This window comes from Coregonus lavaretus (assembly GCF_964263955.1).
Source record: "Coregonus lavaretus genome assembly, chromosome: 12".
NCBI lineage: Eukaryota > Metazoa > Chordata > Actinopteri > Salmoniformes > Salmonidae > Coregonus > Coregonus lavaretus.
Window position 1 is genome coordinate 1,207,971 of NC_139999.1, and position 19,858 is coordinate 1,227,828.

Here is a 19,858-nt window from a genome sequence, read left to right on the forward strand (position 1 = left end):
CTACAGCGGTTCAATGTTTTCTAGGAATAGACTAACTTCGTTTATTCAGCTAGCTAACTTGGTACAGTATTCTTCCGTGAAAACCGTCCAGGGCACCTAGTCATATGACGCCACAGCCAACTAGCATGCCGGACTCCAACAACACGGTTTACCACCAATACTCGGCCACAACAAACCACCAGTGTATCAACACGCCAAGCAGATCATTCGTGTCTGTGTCTAACGTTGTGGGTTAGTCCCGACAGCTTGAGCGAGTCCGTCGTCAACTTATTCAGCCAGTTAGTTAGCTAGAATAGTTAGCATACTAGCTAGCCATAGAAGAAACCCGTCCTCCCACAACCTCTTAGCCTCTGCATAGCCTCTTCTGGATTCCATATGCAGACAACTGCTGACCAGATCCTTCGGCTGACCAGAGGTGTACTGTTCCAGGAAATAGAGCATATCCTAGTGGCTGCTTGTCTTATCCTCTATGCCATGCTAGCCTACACCAGTACTACACAGGCTAGCCTACACCAGTACTACACAGGCTAGCCTACACCAGTACTACACAGGCTAGCCCATACCAGTACTACACAGGCTAGCCCACACCAGTACTACACAGGCTAGCCCATACCAGTACTACACAGGCTAGCCCATACCAGTACTACACAGGCTAGCCCATACCAGTACTACACAGGCTAGCCCATACCAGTACTACACAGGCTATCCTACACCAGTACTACACAGGCTAGCCTACACCAGTACTACACAGGCTAGCCCATACCAGTACTACACAGGCTAGCCCATACCAGTACTACACAGGCTAGCCCATACCAGTACTACACAGGCTAGCCCATACCAGTACTACACAGGCTAGCCTACACCAGTACTACACAGGCTAGCCCATACCAGTACTACACAGGCTAGCCCATACCAGTACTACACAGGCTAGCCCATACCAGTACTACACAGGCTAGCCCACACCAGTACAACATTTACATTACATTTTAGTCATTTAGCAGACGCTCTTATCCAGAGCGACTTACAGTTAGTGAGTGCATACATTATTTATATACTGGCACCCGGTGGGAATCGAACCCACAACCCTGGCGTTGCAAACGCCACGCTCTACCAACTGAGCTACATCCCTGCCGGCCATTCCCTCCCCTACCCTGGACGATGCTGGACCAATTGTGCGCCGCCCCATGGGTCTCCCGGTTGCGGCCGGCTACGACAGAGCCTGGATTCGAATCAGGATCTCTAGAACCAGGATCTCTAGTGGCACAGCTAGCCTTAGACCACTGCGCCACACAGGCTAGCCCATACCAGTACTACACAGACTAGCCCATACCAGTACTACACAGGCTAGCCCATACCAGTACTACACAGGCTAGCCCATACCAGTACTACACAGGCTAGCCCATACCAGTACTACACAGGCTAGCCCATACCAGTACTACACAGGCTAGCCCATACCAGTACTACACAGGCTAGCCTACACCAGTACTACACAGGCTAGCCCATACCAGTACTACACAGGCTAGCCCATACCAGTACTACACAGGCTAGCCTACACCAGTAATGACGTTAATGTGCCCTTGAGCAAGGCACTTAACCCTAATTGCTCCTGTAAGTCGCTCTGGTTAAGAGCGTCTGCTAAATGACTAAAATGTAAATGTAAATGTACTACACAGGCTAGCCTACACCAGCCCACACCAGCCCAACACAGGCTAGCCTACAGCAGTACTACACAGGCTAGCCCATACCAGTACTACACAGGCTAGCCCATACCAGTACTACACAGGCTAGCCCACACCAGTACTACACAGGCTAGCCCACACCAGTACTACACAGGCTAGCCCATACCAGTACTACACAGGCTAGCCCATACCAGTACTACACAGGCTAGCCCACACCAGTACTACACAGGCTAGCCCATACCAGTACTACACAGGCTAGCCCATACCAGTACTACACAGGCTAGCCCACACCAGTACTACACAGGCTAGCCCATACCAGTACTACACAGGCTAGCCCATACCAGTACTACACAGGCTAGCCCATACCAGTACTACACAGGCTAGCCCATACCAGTACTACACAGGCTAGCCTACACCAGTACTACACAGGCTAGCCTACAGCAGTACTACACAGGCTAGCCTACACCAGTACTACACAGGCTAGCCCATACCAGTACTACACAGGCTAGCCAGTACTACACAGGCTAGCCCACACCAGTACTACACAGGCTAGCCTACACCAGTACTACACAGGCTAGCCCATACCAGCCCAACACAGGCTAGCCCATACCAGTACTACACAGGCTAGCCTACACCAGTACTACACAGGCTAGCCCACACCAGTACTACACAGGCTAGCCCATACCAGTACTACACAGGCTAGCCCATACCAGTACTACACAGGCTAGCCTACACCAGCCCTACACAGGCTAGCCCATACCAGTACTACACAGGCTAGCCCATACCAGTACTACACAGGCTAGCCTACACCAGTACTACACAGGCTAGCCCATACCAGTACTACACAGGCTAGCCCATACCAGTACTACACAGGCTAGCCCATACCAGTACTACACAGGCTAGCCTACACCAGTACTACACAGGCTAGCCCATACCAAGCCCTGCATAGGCTAGCCAAATTATGTTGTTAAATTAAAAATACAAGATAAGAAATTGCTTACACCATTCAAACCAATCAAGGTTTAGAACTTCAAAGCCAATCATCTCGGAACCATCTTTTTTTTTCAGATAGAACCTAGTTCTAACCCAGCTAGCACATTTGGTTCCTTGAAAGTTGTGGGAAAGTATGTTTTTGATTTCACATTGGTTGTGTAAATGAAGCCATTCGTTTCCTGACCGGTAAAGCAGAATGTTTTTGAAACGTTCTGAGAACAGAAGTGAAAATGATGCCTGTTCTGAGAACATTTTACTCTGGTTTCTTGAAAGGTTTCCTGGGTGGTTTTATTAACACTCTGAGAACAGAAATTACAGGTTATTTTGAGGTTTTTTAATAACTTCCATAAAAGTTTCTCTGAATCTTTCAAAAATACTTTTAACAACCCTGCTGGTTTATTTTGGATTAACTTTTTTGAACTCCAAGCACAGATAGGACACATGGAAATGTATTTCCTTAGGCATCAATCATGCAATCACATGTATGTTTTATTGTGACACGGCATCGGTGAGATTTGAACCTATAATCACCTGGTGTCTATCCATGGAATTAGTCCACTACAAAGCTGTTTATTTTAGTCTATTCAAACAGACCCCATTTCAAAGGAAACAGGCATTCATTAAAATCAGGTGTGGCCGATTACTGGGCGTGGCCAACACACCTGAACACACTTAACAAGATAGAGGATAGAGAGAGTTTTGTTGATGCTGAGAATGGAAAGTATTTGTTTTTAAATAAAGTTTTGGTGGCAAAAGTTTGTGGAAATCAGCTTTGAAATCTGCATATTTTGCATTGTGGTTTGCATATTATTCCAAACAAAGTCCTAGGGTAGTGATGTTGGCTTCAGCTGTAAGCTAGCAAGGACAGTTAGCCTGCTACAAAGCTGGAAGATACCGGTATCTTGCATTGTAAAGAGTTTCAGCCTGTATCAACATTGTTTTGCGAGCAGTAATTAAGAGTTTAAGCATTTCTACATGCCTTGTAGCATTAAACAAGTGTGTTAACATCTGTGCAGAATGAGTGGGGAGCTAACATGATGCAGAATGAGTGGGGAGCTAACATGATGCAGAATGAGTGGGGAGCTAACATGATGCAGAATGAGTGGGGAGCTAACATGATACAGAATGAGTGGCACTAATCTACGGATTTCACATGACTAGGCAGGGGTGCAGCCATGGGTGGGCCTTGGAGGGCATAGGCCCACCCGTTGGGGAGCCAGGCCCAGCCAATCAGAATGAGTTTTTCCCCACAAAAGGGCTTTATTATAGACAGAAATACTCCTCAAGCCCCCACCTCAGTCAATAGGGGATTGAATGTTCAGTCCCCTATTGACTGAGGTGAAGGTTCAGTCCCCTATTGACTGAGGTGAAGGTTCATTTCCCTATTGACTGAGGGGAATGTTCAGTCCCCTATTGACTGAGGTGAATGTTCAGTCCCCTATTGACTGAGGTGAATGTTCAGTCTCCAATTGACTGAGGTGGATGAATCTACAGCAAGAAGGTGATAATGGCTGGAGTACATTTGGCTTGTTTTTGCTTTTCTCCTAATTGCATTTTAGAGTTTTTAAATAGTGTAGAAATGCAATTAATGAGCTTCAATATATAATTGGAAGGGCTGAGGTTCAGAGCAGCAGAGAGAGCAGTCAGGTGGTTGGTGTTAAAGCAGCAACAAGAGTCATGTGACATGTCATGAGAGAGAGAGAGAGAGAGAGAGAGAGAGAGAGAGAGAGAGAGAGAGAGAGAGCGAGGGAGCGAGGGAGCGAGAGAGCGAGAGAGCGAGAGAGGGAGAGGGAGAGGGAGAGAGAGAGAGAGCGACAAGTCATTAGCTGGGGCAGTGGCTCAGAGGGCAGGGCAGCAGGGTGAAACAGAGAATGGTGTCTGGTTGGACACAACGAAACTCCGCTTGAGGATACCGTTACCTACTGGTAGGCAGACAGATCTATTTCCATGTCTATGTTTAAATGTTGACTCGGCTGCTGGGGTTATCTTAACATGTTTAAATGTTGACTCGGCTGCTTGCGATATATTTACATGCATTTCAATGGCTTATATTAACTATTTCCCAATGTATGTTATGTGCATGTGTGAGCAAGTAGAGTTCTTACAATAGCATAACTGTCAAGGTTGAGTGTAGATGTGGTGTGGAATCAAGCGCAGGACACACAGAGGCTTCGTACTAACGTCTTTAGTAAAGACAAACAGAACAAGCCAAACACGGCTAAATACAACCTGGCAGGCAAGCGAACTTTACGCACACCGGTATAGTACAAACAAAAGGCACACACTGTGCGGAACTCTCTAAAAAAACAAACAGAGAGATAAACGAACCAGCATCCCAAAAATGACAACGAACAATTACACACAACACATGACAAAACCTAAGAGAACTTATAGGACGCATAATTAACACTAACAAGGAACAGGTGTAACAAAACAGACAAAACCAAACAAACATCGAAACATAGAACGATGGCAGCTAGTACTCCGGAGACGACGACCGCCGAAGCCTGCCCGAACAAGGAGAAGGAGCAGCCTCGGCCGAAACCGTGACATTACCCCCCCCTTGACGCGCGGCTCCAGCCGTGCGCCGACCCCGGCCTCGAGGACGACCAGGAAGACGCGGAGCAGGGCGCGTGGGATGACCACGATGGAACTCGATCAGAAGAGACAGGTCTAGGATGTCCCTCCTCGGCACCCAGCACCGCTCCTCCGGGCCGTACCCCTCCCACTCCACGAGATATTGGAGACCCCCCATCCGGCGTCTCGAATCCAGGATGGACCGAACAGTGTACGCTGGAGCCCCCTCGATGTCCAGCGGGGGCGGAGGAGTCTCTTCTATCTCATAGTCCTGGAGTGGACCAGCTACCACCGGCCTGAGGAGAGACACATGGAACGAGGGGTTAATATTCTTGTAATCAATTGGCAGTTGTAACCTGTAACACACCTCGTTCAATCTCCTCAGGACTTTAAAAGGCCCCACAAACCGCCGACCCAGCTTCCGGCAGGGCAGGCGGAGGGGCAGGTTTCTGGTCGAGAGCCAGACTCGATCTCCCGGTGTGTACACCGGCCCCTCACTGCGGTGGAGATCGGCACCCACTCATCCACCGCAGGGGCCTCGATCTGGCTCTGATGCCAAGGTGCCAGAGCCGGCTGGTACCCTAACACACACTGGAAAGGAGTTAGTTTAGTGGAGGAGTGGCGGAGAGAGTTCTGTGCCATCTCGGCCCAGGGAACATACCTCGCCCACTCCTCCGGCCGGCCCTGGCAATACGACCTCAGAAACCTACCCACATCCTGGTTACACGTTCGACCTGCCCATTGCTCTCCGGGTGGTAACCCGAGGTAAGGTGCACCGAAACCCCCAAACGCTCCATGAACGCTCTCCAGACTCTGGAGGTAAACTGGGGGCCTCGATCAGACACTATATCCTCGGGTACCCCGTAATGCCGGAAGACGTGGGTGAATAGTGCCTCAGCGTTCTGTAGGGCAGTAGGAAGACCCGGCATGGGAAGGAGACGACAGGCCTTCGAGAACCGATCCACAACGACCAGGATGGTGGTATTCCCCTGTGAGGGGGGAAGGTCTGTAACAAAATCCACTGAGAGGTGAGACCAGGGTCGTTGTGGAACGGGCAGGGGTTGTAACTTACCCCTGGGCAAGTGTCTGGGCGCCTTACACTGGGCACACACCGAGCAGGAGGAGACATAAACCCTCACATCCCTGGCTTACGTTGGCCACCAGTACTTTGTGCTAAGGCAGTGCACTGTCCGGCCAATACCTGGATGCCCAGAGGAGGGTGACGTGTGAGCCCAATAAATGAGTCGATCCCGAACCTCGAGCGGAACGTACGTCCGACCCACCGGACACTGTGGAGGGCTAGGGTCGGTGCGTAACGCCCACTCGATCTCCGTATCGACCTCCCATACCACCGGTGCCACCAGACAAGACTTCGGTAGTATGGGAGTGGGCTCAACGGACCTCTCCTCTGTGTCATACCGCCGAGACAGGGCGTCTGCCTTTCCGTTCTGGGACCCAGGGATGTAAGTGATCTTAAACACGAACCGGGCTAGAAACATAGTCCACCGAGCCTGGCGAGGATTTAGTCTCCTAGCTGCCCGAATGTATTCCAGGTTACGGTGGTCAGTCAAAATGAGAAAAGGGTGTTGAGCCCCCTCAAGCCAATGCCTCCACACCTTTAGGGCCTGTACCACGGCTAACAGCTCCCTGTCCCATACGTCATAATTTCGCTCCGCCGGACTGAGCTTTTTCGAGTAAAAAGCACAGGGGCGGAGTTTAGGTGGTGTGCCGGACCGTTGCGAGAGAACGGCCCCGATACCGGCTTCTGACGCGTCCACCTCCATTTGGAATGGTAAAGCGGGATCCGGATGCGCCAGCACCGGAGCCGAAGTAAACAGGTCCTTCAGTCTCCCAAAAGCCCTGTTCGCCTCAGCTGACCACCGCAAGCGCACCGGACCCCCCTTCAGAAGGGATGTTATGGGAGCTGCCACCTGTCCAAAACCCCGGATAAACCTCCGGTAGTAATTCGCAAAGCCCAAGAACTGCTGCACCTCTTTAACCGTGGTTGGGGTTTGCCAATTACGCACGGCTGACACACGGTCAACCTCCATCTTCACCCCTGACGCGGACAACTGATAACCCAAAAAGGAGACCGACTCCTGGAAGAACAGACATTTCTCCGCCTTGACATACAGGTCATGCTCCAACAGCCTCCTCAACACTCGGCGCACCAGGGCTACATGCTCGGCTCGGGTAGAACTGTACACCAGAATATCTTCTATGTACACGACTACTCCCTGCCCCTGCATGTCCCGGAAAATCTCATCCACAAAGGATTGGAAGACTGATGGAGCATTCATTAACCCGTATGGCATGACGAGATACTCGTAATGGCCCGAGGTGGTACTAAATGCTGTCTTCCATTCATCGCCCTCTCTAATGCGCACCAAGTTGTATGCGCTCCTGAGGTCCAATTTTGTGAAGAACCGTGCCCTGTGTAATGACTCCGTCATAGTCGCAATCAGAGGGAGTGGATAACTATATTTCACAGTAATCTGATTGAGACCGCGGTAATCAATACACGGGCGTAAACCACCATCTTTTTTCTTCACAAAAAAGAAGCTCGAGGACGCAGGGGAAGTGGAGGGCCGTATGTATCCCTGTCTCAGAGACTCGGCAATGTATGTCTCCATCGCCCTCTTCTCCTCTTGTGACAAAGGATACACATGGCTCCGCGGGAGCGCAGCTCCTGCCTGGAGGTCTATCGCACAATCCCCCTGTCTATGAGGTGGCAATCGCGCCGCCCTCGCCTTGCTAAACACGAGTGCTAAATCCTCATACTCGGGGGGAACGTGCATTGCGGGCATTTGGTTTGGACTCTCCACCGAGGTCGCCCCTACGGAAACACCCAGACATAGCCCCACACACTGGGCAGACCACCCCTTAAGAGCCCTCTCTCGCCACAAAATGGTAGGATCATGAGTAATCAACCAGGGAAGCCCCAGCACCACCGGATACGCAGGAGAGTCGATCAGATATAGCTGAATCGTCTCCTCATGACCCCCCTGCGTCTCCATCCTAAGTGGCACTGTGACCTCCCTAATCAACCCGGATCCTAACGGACGGCTATCTAGGGCATGTACAGGGAAGGGATTATTAACCGGAAGGAGAGGGATCCCTAACTCTATACAAAATTTACGATCTACAAAATTCCCAGCTGCGCCTGAATCTACTAGCGCCTTATGCTGGGAACGAGCTGCAACCTGTGAAAAACAAACAGGTATGGTTATGTGCACGACAGAAAGCTCTGGGTAAGTGGGGTGCCTACTCACCTGGGAGGACTCCCCAATGTGTGGCCTGCCGTCTCGTCCTCCAGGAGACCCTCCCCAGCACCTAGCCGCGGTGTGCCCTCCACGGCCACAGTTGGTGCAGGGGACGGCCCCCCTCGGGCTCCTTCTCCTCCGTTCTCTAGCGCCAGCACCCCCGAGCTCCATGGGACTTGGCTCGGAGGTGCTGGAGGGTGGAATGGGCGACCCCCACCCAGGACGTCCGCGGGTGGCGAGCAGGGTGTCTAGCCGAATGGCCATGTCAACCAATTGGTCAAATGAAAGCGTGGTATCCCTGCACGCCAACTCTCTACGGACGTCCTCCCGGAGGCTGCAGCGGAAGTGATCTATGAGGGCCCGCTCATTCCACCCTGCATCTGCCGCTAGAGTCCGGAACTCCAGTGCAAACTCTTGAGCGCTCCTCATCCCCTGTCGGAGGTAGAATAGACGCTCCCCCGCCGCATTCCCCTCAGGTGGATGGTCGAACACTGCCCGGAAGCGGCGGGAGAACTCCGCATAGGTGATCATTGCGGCGTCTATCCTCCTCCATTCGGCGTTGGCCCACTCCAACGCCTTGCCGGTGAGACAGGAGATGAGGGCGGAAACGCTCTCGTGTCCCGAGGGTGCCGGGTGTACGGTGGCAAGGTAGAGTTCGACTTGCAACAGGAAACCCTGACACCCGGCAGTGGTGCCGTCGTACGCCCTCGGGAGCGAGAGCCGAATCCCACTGGGTTCCGGAAGTTGGACAGGTGGACTGACCGATGGTGATGGTGTGGTAGGTGGGGGTGTGGGTACCCCGCTGGTCTCCCATCGATGGAGGGTGTTCATCACTCGCCCGATCTGGTTGATCCTGTCCTCCTGTCCACGAAGGCGCTCCTCAATAACCTTGGTTTCGGCCGAGGCTGCTCCTGCTGATTCCATGGTGAAGGGTGTGTAATTCTGTCAAGGTTGAGTGTAGATGTGGTGTGGAATCAAGCGCAGGACACACAGAGGCTTCGTACTAACGTCTTTAGTAAAGACAAACAGAACAAGCCAAACACGGCTAAATACAACCTGGCAGGCAAGCGAACTTTACGCACACCGGTATAGTACAAACAAAAGGCACACACTGTGCGGAACTCTCTAAAAAAACAAACAGAGAGATAAACGAACCAGCATCCCAAAAATGACAACGAACAATTACACACAACACATGACAAAACCCAAGAGAACTTATAGGACGCATAATTAACACTAACAAGGAACAGGTGTAACAAAACAGACAAAACCAAACAAACATCGAAACATAGAACGGTGGCAGCTAGTACTCCGGAGACGACGACCACCGAAGCCTGCCCGAACAAGGAGAAGGAGCAGCCTCGGCCGAAACCGTGACAATAACTAGCATATGATGTTGTGTTGGTTCTCCTATAACCTTTTCTCCAGACTCATTTGCTTCCTGAAAGAGAGAGCGGGTGGACAACATTAGTTGTTACAGTGTACTAACTGTTGTGTTGTCTCTCCTGTCCCTGCCAGTCCCGTGTGTATGATGAGTAGCATGGACAGCGTGGGGAGGTCCAGAGCACTGTCTCCTGGTGGCGTTGGGAAGGAGAGGGATAACGACAGACTGAAAACAGTGTCTCCATGCATCAAAGGTAAACCCAGAGCAGTTTCACCAGGCATCAAAGGTAAACCCAGAGCAGTTTCACCAGGCATGATAGCGGGGCAGAGGGCCGTTTCACCAGGCATGATAGCGGGGCAGAGGACATTTTCTCCTGGGAGACAAGAGTGGATGGCTCCAGCCTTGGAGGGGAGAGAGATAGCCTGGCCTCTTGGTGAGCTGCAGTACAGCAGCAAGACCATTACTAAGACGGACATCTTGGACTCCAAACCAGAGCCAACCAAGGCCCCTGTCAGGATCCGGCCCCCCAGCCCACTGCCCCCGCCCCCCAAGGAGCCCATGTTCGTTCGCAGCCTGTCCAGTGACCCTCCTACCCAGCCCATCATGAGACGCAGGGCCCAGTCTCTGCCCTCGGTCCACGAGAGAATCAGAGACCGCCAGGTCCGTTTCGTGGACTCCTTAGGCTTGGAGCTGGAGGATGTCAAGGTGTTCAAGAAGGGAGAGGAGCCTCGTATCCCACCCCACGTCTTCTCCAGACTCCTGATGAGCTCTGAGATGAACTCAGGCCGGTCCCTGGAGCTTTCCCTGCCCTACTTCAAGCCCTGCTTCCCCGAGAACAGGGGCTCCCAGCCGGGATTTGTTCAGAGCCTGGTGGGGCAGGTGGTCTCTCTGGACCAGGTCCTGTGCTCTGAGCTGGGCATCATCGGCACGGTGCAGGTCCTCAACCTGGCCTTCAACAAGGAGGTGACGATCTACTACTCCTTCACCAACTGGAGGAGCAGTGCTGAGACCGGAGCCTGCTGGGTGGCAACCCTACACAGGGATCAGACGGAGGGACCAGAGTCTGATGTCTTCCGGTTCCGTCTACCCGTCCCTCCGTTCATCCTGCAGCCCGGAGCCCTGCTGGAGTTCGCTGTGTGTTACAGGGTGATGGGAGCTGAGTACTGGGACAACAACGATGGGAACAACTACAAGCTTTCCTGCCACAGTTATACGCTCACTGTGCCCCGGGAGTGTGAGGACAGCATGGTGCACTACACCTGACTGACCACTGGGGGGCAACCAGCGCTGTAGACAGAGATCTACTATATTTTATTTGTAATAAAATTGTACAGTGGGGAAAAAAAGTATTTAGTCAGCCACCAATTGTGCAAGTTCTCCCACTTAAAAAGATGAGAGAGGCCTGTAATTTTCATCATAGGTACACGTCAACTATGACAGACAAAATGAGAAAAAAAATCCTGAAAATCACATTGTAGGATTTTTTATGAATTTATTTGCAAATTATGGTGGAAAATAAGTATTTCGTCGATAACAAAAGTTTTTCAATACTTTGTTATATACCCTTTGTTGGCAATGACACAGGTCAAACGTTTTCTGTAAGTCTTCACAAGGTTTTCACACACTGTTGCTGGTATTTTGGCCCATTCCTCCATGCAGATCTCCTCTAGAGCAGAGATGTTTTGGGGCTGTCGCTGGGCAACACGGACTTTCAACTCCCTCCAAAGATTTTCCATGGGGTTGAGATCTGGAGACTGGCTAGGCCACTCCAGGACCTTGAAATGCTTCTTACGAAGCCACTCCTTCGTTGCCCGGGCGGTGTGTTTGGGATCATTGTCATGCTGAAAGACCCAGCCACGTTTCATCTTCAATGCCCTTGCTGATGGAAGGAGGTTTTCACTCAAAATCTCACGATACATGGCCCCATTCATTCTTTCCGTTACACGGGATCAGTCGTCCTGGTCCCTTTGCAGAAAAACAGCCCCAAAGCATGATGTTTCCACCCCCATGCTTCACAGTAGGTATGGTGTTCTTTGGATGCAACTCAGCATTCTTTGTCCTCCAAACACGACGAGTTGAGTTTTTACCAAAAAGTTCTATTTTGGTTTCATCTGACCATATGACATTCTCCCAATCCTCTTCTGGATCATCCAAATGCACTCTAGCAAACTTCAGACGGGCCTGGACATGTACTGGCTTAAGCAGGGGGACACGTCTGGCACTGCAGGATTTGAGTCCCTGGCGGCGTAGTGTGTTACTGATGGTAGGCTTTGTTACTTTGGTCCCAGCTCTCTGCAGGTCATTCACTAAGTCCCCCCGTGTGGTTCTCGGATTTTTGCTCACCGTTCTTGTGATCATTTTGACCCCACGGGGTGAGATCTTGCGTGGAGCCCCAGATCGAGGGAGATTATCAGTGGTCTTGTATATCTTCCATTTCCTAATAATTGCTCCCACAGTTGATTTCTTCAAACCAAGCTGCTTACCTATTGCAGATTCAGCCTTCCCAGCCTGGTGCAGGTCTACAATTTGGTTTCTGGTGTCCTTTGACAGCTCTTTGGTCTTGGCCATAGTGGAGTTTGGAATGTGACTGTTTGAGGTTGTGGACAAGTGTCTTTTATACTGATAACAAGTTCAAACAGGTGCCATTAATACAGGTAACGAGTGGAGGACAGAGGAGCCTCTTAAAGAAGAAGTTACAGGTCTGTGAGAGCCAGAAATCTTGCTTGTTTGTAGGTGACCAAATACTTATTTTCCACCGTGATTTGCAAATAAATTCATAAAAAATCCTACAATGTGATTTTCTGGATTTTTCCCCTCAATTTGTCTGTCATAGTTGACGTGTACCTATGATGAAAATTACAGGCCTCTCTCATCTTTTTAAGTGGGAGAACTTGCACAATTGGTGGCTGACTAAATACTTTTTTTCCCCACTGTACCTTTATTTGACCTAAAGTTAAAAAACGTGACAGAAATGTAGACAGAGATTGATATGGATCTGTATGGCTCTGGGGGAGATCGATGGAACAGCTGCACCAAATGGACTGACAGCACACAGATCTGCCTGTAGGAATAGAGTAGAACTAGATGGTAATTTTCCATCAAGAAAATGAGGTGGGACTTGCTTTAACTCTTCATTTCTGTGGTAGTGGAAGAAGTTGAACATGTCAAGTCAAGAATTTAAATATAGTCAAAAGTTAAATTTAGCAAAATAATTGGTCTGATTACTTTGATATATTACACTATCAACCTTACTACTTTGGTTTGTAGGGGCAGTTGGATCACTTATTTCCTCACAAATAACTACACTCAGACTACTACACCATACTATACACAGGGTCAGTTCCAATACCATATTTACAACGTGCAGGTGTAAGAATATTCTAAGGTAAATACACAACGCAGGGAATTAACGATCAATGGAAATAGTGGTTATTCTGTAATTGGGAACTGAAGATTAAGCACAAGCATTTCACTACACCCGCTATAACATCTGCTAAACACGTGTATGTGACAACTAAAATTTGATTTGATTCTATTTGATTTGATTTGATTTGATTAATGGGTCAGGGACACGAGTTGTTCTTCAGTTCAACATCTGTTTAGAATCTGTGTAGGGGCTCCAGTCCGGGACTCATAGCTACGTGTGGCAAGTTCTCATTGGTCCAAATTGTCTATACATTGAGCCTGAAACGGGATACTTGGTATTTGGCCATTGGCCCGATTGTATTGCAAGCAATTCTAATTGGTCAATCACAGGCTAGGCTTGGGTATCAACTACATCCTGTCTCTTTGTTCAGTGGAGAAAACAAGAATGAACATCCACCATCCACTTTCCAGCATAACAACTAGGGTTTGTTCTCTTTGAATAAATATATTTTTCTCCCCCTGATTTGCTTTGGGGTCTGTGTTATTGAAGAATAACATCAATTGCTAACACAGGGATACTGGAGTGATGGAGGTAGATATGTATAGGGGTCAGGTGACTATATACAGGGTCAGTTCCAATACCATATTAACAATGTGCAGGGATACTGGAGTGATGGAGGTAGATATGTATAGGGGTAAGGTGACTATATACAGGGTCACTTCTATACCATATTAACAATGTGCAGGGATACTGGAGTGATAGAGGTAGATATGTAAAGGGGTCAGGTGACTAGGCAACAGGATATAAGATAAACAGAGTAGCAGCAGCTTGTATGTGAGGGGGTGTGTGGGTGTGTAGAGTCAGTATAAATGTATGTGCATATTATGTGTGAGTGATCAGATGATGGAGTGAGTGTTGGGGTGACAGTGTGTGTGAGTGATCAGATGATGGAGTGAGTGTTTGTGTGAGTGTGTAGGGCCCTGTGAGTGTGAACAGAGACAGTGTAAAATGAGGATACAAGGTTAACTCAGATAGTCAGTGTAGCTATTTAGATAGCTATTCATCAGTCTTATGGCTTGGGGATAGAAGCTGTTCAGGAGCCTGTTGGTGTCAGACTTGATGCTCCGGTACCTCTTGCTGTGCGGAAGCAGAGAGAACAGTCTATGGCTTGGGTGGTTGGAGTCTTTAACAATTTCCAGGCCTTCCTTCCACACCGCCTGGTATAGAGGTCCTGGGTGGCAGGGAGCTCTGATATAGAGGTCCTGGATGGCAGGGAGCTCTGATATAGAGGTCCTGGATGGCAGGGAGCTCTGATATAGAGGTCCTGGATGGCAGGGAGCTCTGATATAGAGGTCCTGGATGGCAGGGAGCTCTGATATAGAGGTCATGGATGGCAGGGAGCTCTGATATAGAGGTCCTGGATGGCAGGGAGCTGTGATATAGAGGTCCTGGATGGCAGGGAGCTCTGATATAGAGGTCCTGGATGGCAGGGAGCTCTGATATAGAGGTCATGGATGGCAGGGAGCTCTGGTATAGAGGTCCTGGATGGCAGGGAGCTCTGATATAGAGGTCCTGGATGGCAGGGAGCTCTGATACAGACTGGGACAAGGAGAGGTTGAAATGTACTGTGAATATATGTATGAAAATGTATGCACTCACTAACTGTAAGTCGCTCTGGATAAGAGCGTCTGCTAAATGACTAAAATGTAAATGTAAAATGAATATGCCTGCCAGCTGTTTAGCGCATGTTCTGAGAACGCAGAATACCATCGGGCCCCACAGCCTTGTGGGTGTTGACCTGATTAAATACATTTCTCACGTCAGCCTCGGAGAGCGAGATCACCCAAACCTCTTGGTCGGTGACGGACCTCACACCCGACTCGATGTTGTTGTTATCGAAGCGTGCATAAAATGCATTGAGTTCGTGTGGTAGAGAGGCATCGTTGGGCAGATCACAGCTGGGTCTTCCTTTGTAATCCATAATAGACTGTAGCCCCTGCCACATGCGGCGGGGATCAGAGCCTGTGTAATATCATTCCACCTTATTCCTATATTGTCCTTTTGCTCGTTTGATGACTCTGCAGAGGTCATAGCGTGACTTCTTGGACTTGTTCCTGTCTTCGGCCGTAACATCAGCGATAGCTCTGTGTGTGGTAGCCCTGCCCTTTAGTTTAGCGCCAACCTCGGTGTTAATCCAGGGCTTTTGATTTGGGAATCAGCTAACCCTCACCGTGTGGACAACATCTGCGATACATTTCCTAATGAAGCCGATGACGGTGGTTAGCTTGTCGGCAGAGTCTTGAAACATGTATTCCAATCGGCGCTAGCAAAGCAGTCCTGTAGCATAATCGCTGACTCAGGTGACTTAGGTGACCATTTCTCAACGGAGCGAGTCATGGGTACTTGCTGTTTAGAGTTTCTGGTTGTACACAGGACGCAGGAGTACGGAGTCATGATCTGATTTGCCGAATGGCGGACGAGGGAGGGCCTTCTATGCTTGCTTGTGGGTAGAATAACAGTGGTCTAGGACTTTTTTACCCCTAGTGGCATTGGAGAGATGACGCGGAATAAAAATTGCCGGCAACCAGAAAAGCAGCCTCTGGATGTAGGTTTTCCTGCTTGGTTACAGCCTCATACTGTTTGTTAAGTGCCAGCTTGTTATTGTTCTTGTCCTGAGGTGGACTGTATACAACAGTCACGATAACAGCTGAAACTCCCTCAGGAGGTAGAAGGGTCAGCATTTGACCATTATGTATTCCAAGACAGGTGAACAGTGGGTCGACACTTCCACCGCGCTGGAATTAGCACACCAGTTGGTGTTGATGTAGAGGCAAACCCCTCCCCCCCTCGATTTCCCGACTCCACTGTCCTGTCCGCCCGGTGGATGGAGTTGTATAGCCGTGGGGGGCATCTTGTTTTAGGAAAGCAAAGAATGTTGTAGTTTCGAGAGTCCCGTTGGTAGCAAATCCGCAATCAGAGGTCATCCATCTTATTATCAAGTGACTGGAGGGAAGAGGTGGCCGGTTTTCCCGTCGCCTTAATTTCATCAGGATCCCCACCCTCTTGCCTCTGTAAAGCCGGCGTTTCCTCTTGGGTAACTCGAAAATTGGGTTGGAATTACAGAGAGAGCCCAGGGCAGATGAGTCGAAGTTGAATCCGGAATTGGGGTAAGTAACTGCTGATCTGATGTTCAAAAGTTATTGTCTGTTGTAAGAAATAATAGCGGATACATTTACAGAAAATAAAGTACAAATAAACGACAAAATAATCACAAAAAAGCAAAGTTGGGTCGGAGCTTGCAAAATGGAGGCCATCCAGTACGGAGCCATCTTTGTAGTAGTTACACCTTGATGGAGAATAATGAATGCTTAGTATTAGTACTTAGTAATAGGTGATGCTTCCAGTCCCTGTCCGAAGAGTCTAAATACTGTACTGGATACATCTCACAGTAAATACACTGAGACTGGTTATATATTGAATGAAATACACTGAGACTATATACATCTTACATTAAATAGACTGAGACTGGATACATCTTACATTAAATACACTGAGACTGGATACATATTACATTAAATACACTGAGACTGGATACATCTTACATTAAATACACTGAGACTGGATACATCTTACATTAAATACACTGAGACTGGATACATCTTACATTAACTACATTGAGACTGGATACATCTTACTTTAAATACACTAAGTTAGGGTAAGACTGGATACAACCAGTGGCGACCCATCTTGTAGAATGGATTGGTATAGTAAAGGAATGTATGGTGGAAGGAAGGGCTGTTATGGTGACTGTATGAGTCATGACGGCAGTTAAATTCCACGTTATCGTTTCGTCATGGTAATTAGGCTTCTCCAAGCTCCGATGCTGCTGATGGTCGTCAGTAGCCTACCAAACTTGCTAACTTGCTAAGAGGGCTCCGGGCAGCCGAGCAGAAATGGAGGAAAACTAAACTCCCTGCGGACCTGTCATCTTTTCACTCCCTCCTCTCTACATTCTCTTCCTCTGTTTCTGCTGCTAAAGTCACGTTCTACCACTCTAACCCTAGGAAGCTCTTTGCCACCTTCTCCTCCCTGCTGAATCCTCCTCCTCCTCCCCCTCCCTCATCTCTCTCTGTGGATGACTTCGTCAACCATTTTGAAAAGAAGGTTGACGACATCCGATCCTCATTTATTAAGTCAAATGACACTGCTGGTTCTGCTCACACTGCCCTACCCAATGCTTTGACTTCTTTCTCCCCTCTCTCTCCAGATGAAATCTTGCGACTTGTGACGGCCGGCCGCCCAACAACCTGCCCGCTTGACCCTATCCCCTCCTCTCTTCTCCAGACCATTTCCGGAGACCTTCTCCCTTACCTCACCTGGCTCATCAACTCATCCTTGACCGCTGGCCATGTCCTTTCCGTCTTCAAGAGAGCGAGAGTTGCACCCCTCCTCAAAAAACCTACACTCGATCCCTCCGATGTCAACAACTACAGACCAGTATCCCTTCTTTCTTTTCTCTCCAAAACTCTTGAGCGTACCGTCTCTAGCCAACTCTCCTGCTATCTCTCTCAGAATTACCTTCTTGATCCAAACCAGTCAGGTTTCAAGACTGGTCATTCAACTGAGACTGCTCTTCTCTGTGTCACGGAGGCTCTACGCACTGCTAAAGCTCTCTCTCCTCTGTTCTTATCCTTCTAGACCTATCCGCTGCCTTTGATACTGTGAACCATCAGATCCTCCTCTCCACCCTCTCCGAGTTGGGCATCTCCGGCGCGGCTCACTCTTGGATTGCGTCCTACCTGACTGGTCGCTCCTACCAGGTGGCGTGGCGAGAAGCTGTCTCTGCACCACGTGCTCTCACCACTGGTGTCCCCCAGGGCTCAGTTCTAGGCCCTCTCCTATTCTCTCTATACACCAAGTCACTTGGCTCTGTCATATCCTCACATGGTCTCTCCTATCATTGCTACGCAGACGACACACAATTAATTTTCTCCTTTCCCCCTTCTGATAACCATGTGGCGAATCACATCTCTGCATGTCTGGCAGACATATCAGTGTGGATGTCGGATCATCACCTTAAGCTGAACCTCGGCAAGACAGAGCTGCTCTTCCTCCCGGGGAAGGACTGCCCGCTCCATGATCTCGCCATCACAGTTGACAACTCCATTGTGTCCTCCTCCCAGAGTGCAAAGAACCTTGGCGTGACCCTGGACAACACCCTGTCGTTCTCCGCTAACATCAAAGCGGTGACCCGATCCTGCAGGTTCATGCTCTACAACATTCGTAGAGTACGACCCTACCTTACACAGAAAGCGGCACAGGTCCTAATCCAGGCACTTGTCATCTCCCGTCTGGATTACTGCAACTCGCTGTTGGCTGGGCTCCCTGCCTGTGCCATTAAACCCCTACAACTTAATAGAACGCTGCAGCCCGTCTGGTGTTCGACCTTCCCAAGTTCTCTCATGTCACCCCGCTCCTCTGCACACTCCACTGGCTTCCAGTTGAGGCTCGCATCTACTACAAGACCATGGTGCTTGCCTACGGAGCTGTGAGGGGAACGGCACCTCCTTACCTTCAGGCTCTGATCAGACCCTACACCCAAACGAGGGCACTACGTTCATCCACCTCTGGCCTGCCAGCTTCCCTACCTCCACGGAAGCACAGTTCCCGCTCAGCCCAGTCAAAGCTATTCGCCGCTCTGGTGCCCCAATGGTGGAACAAGCTCCCCCACGACGCCAGGACAGCGGAGTCATTGACCACCTTCCGGAGACACTTGAAACCCTACCTCTTTAAGGAATACCTGGAATAGTATAAAGTAATCCTTCTACCCCCCCCCCCCCCCCTCCCCCACCCCCCCCATTAAAAAAAAAGTGGGTGTTCCACTGGCTATCATAAGTTGAATGCACCAATTTGTAAGTCGCTCTGGATAAGAGCGTCTGCTAAATGATGTAAATGTAATGTAAATGTACTCAGCACTCTATTGTCCCTCTAATCACTCTGACATCAATGCAAATGTATCAACAATCTAATCAAACACTTAATGAGAGCCCATGAGATCATGTTGTGAACATTTCTATAGGCTATGCAATTGTGTGAGAAAACAGAGTTATGGCCTCTACTAAAAAGAGGAGGATCCCATCAGCTTTCTATAGGCTAGGCCTACTATATTTATTTCTCAACCTCCCTACTATTAAGCACATGGTTTATCTTTACAACAGGAGTATAGCCTACCTGGCTAACATGAAAATGAACCACAGGAAAAGCATCCTCCATTCGCTATTTAAGTGACATGTATTTTTTCCTCCTGCCCCTGTTCCGAGACAGGTGCATGATAATGGTCCAGTGGCGCCGGAGAAGATGGCTGCCGTTTTACAGCCCTCTAACCAATTGTACTATTATGTGTGTTTTTTCGCATTATTTGTAATTTATTCTGTACATAATGTTTATGCCACCGTCTCTTAGGACAAAAAGAGCTTCTGGATATCAGGACAGCGATTACTCACCTGGTATTGGACGAAGATGTTTTCTCCAACGAGTTGGACACGAAGGATATCCTACAGACACCTGACAAGGCCCAAATCCCTGTCCTTCGCAT

At 49.3% G+C, this 19,858-nt stretch overlaps 1 protein-coding gene across 1 annotated transcript; it reads left to right on the top strand.

The window, feature by feature from the left end:
- Nucleotides 1-10,040: 10,040 nt before the first annotated feature.
- Nucleotides 10,041-11,159, top strand: LOC311138281 (protein phosphatase 1 regulatory subunit 3D-like; the record flags this gene model as incomplete). Its single annotated transcript, XM_084172963.1, has 1 exon — nucleotides 10,041-11,159. The coding sequence occupies one exon, from the start codon at nucleotides 10,041-10,043 to the stop codon at nucleotides 11,157-11,159; it is 1,119 nt and encodes a 372-aa protein (XP_084029089.1).
- Nucleotides 11,160-19,858: the final 8,699 nt, after the last annotated feature.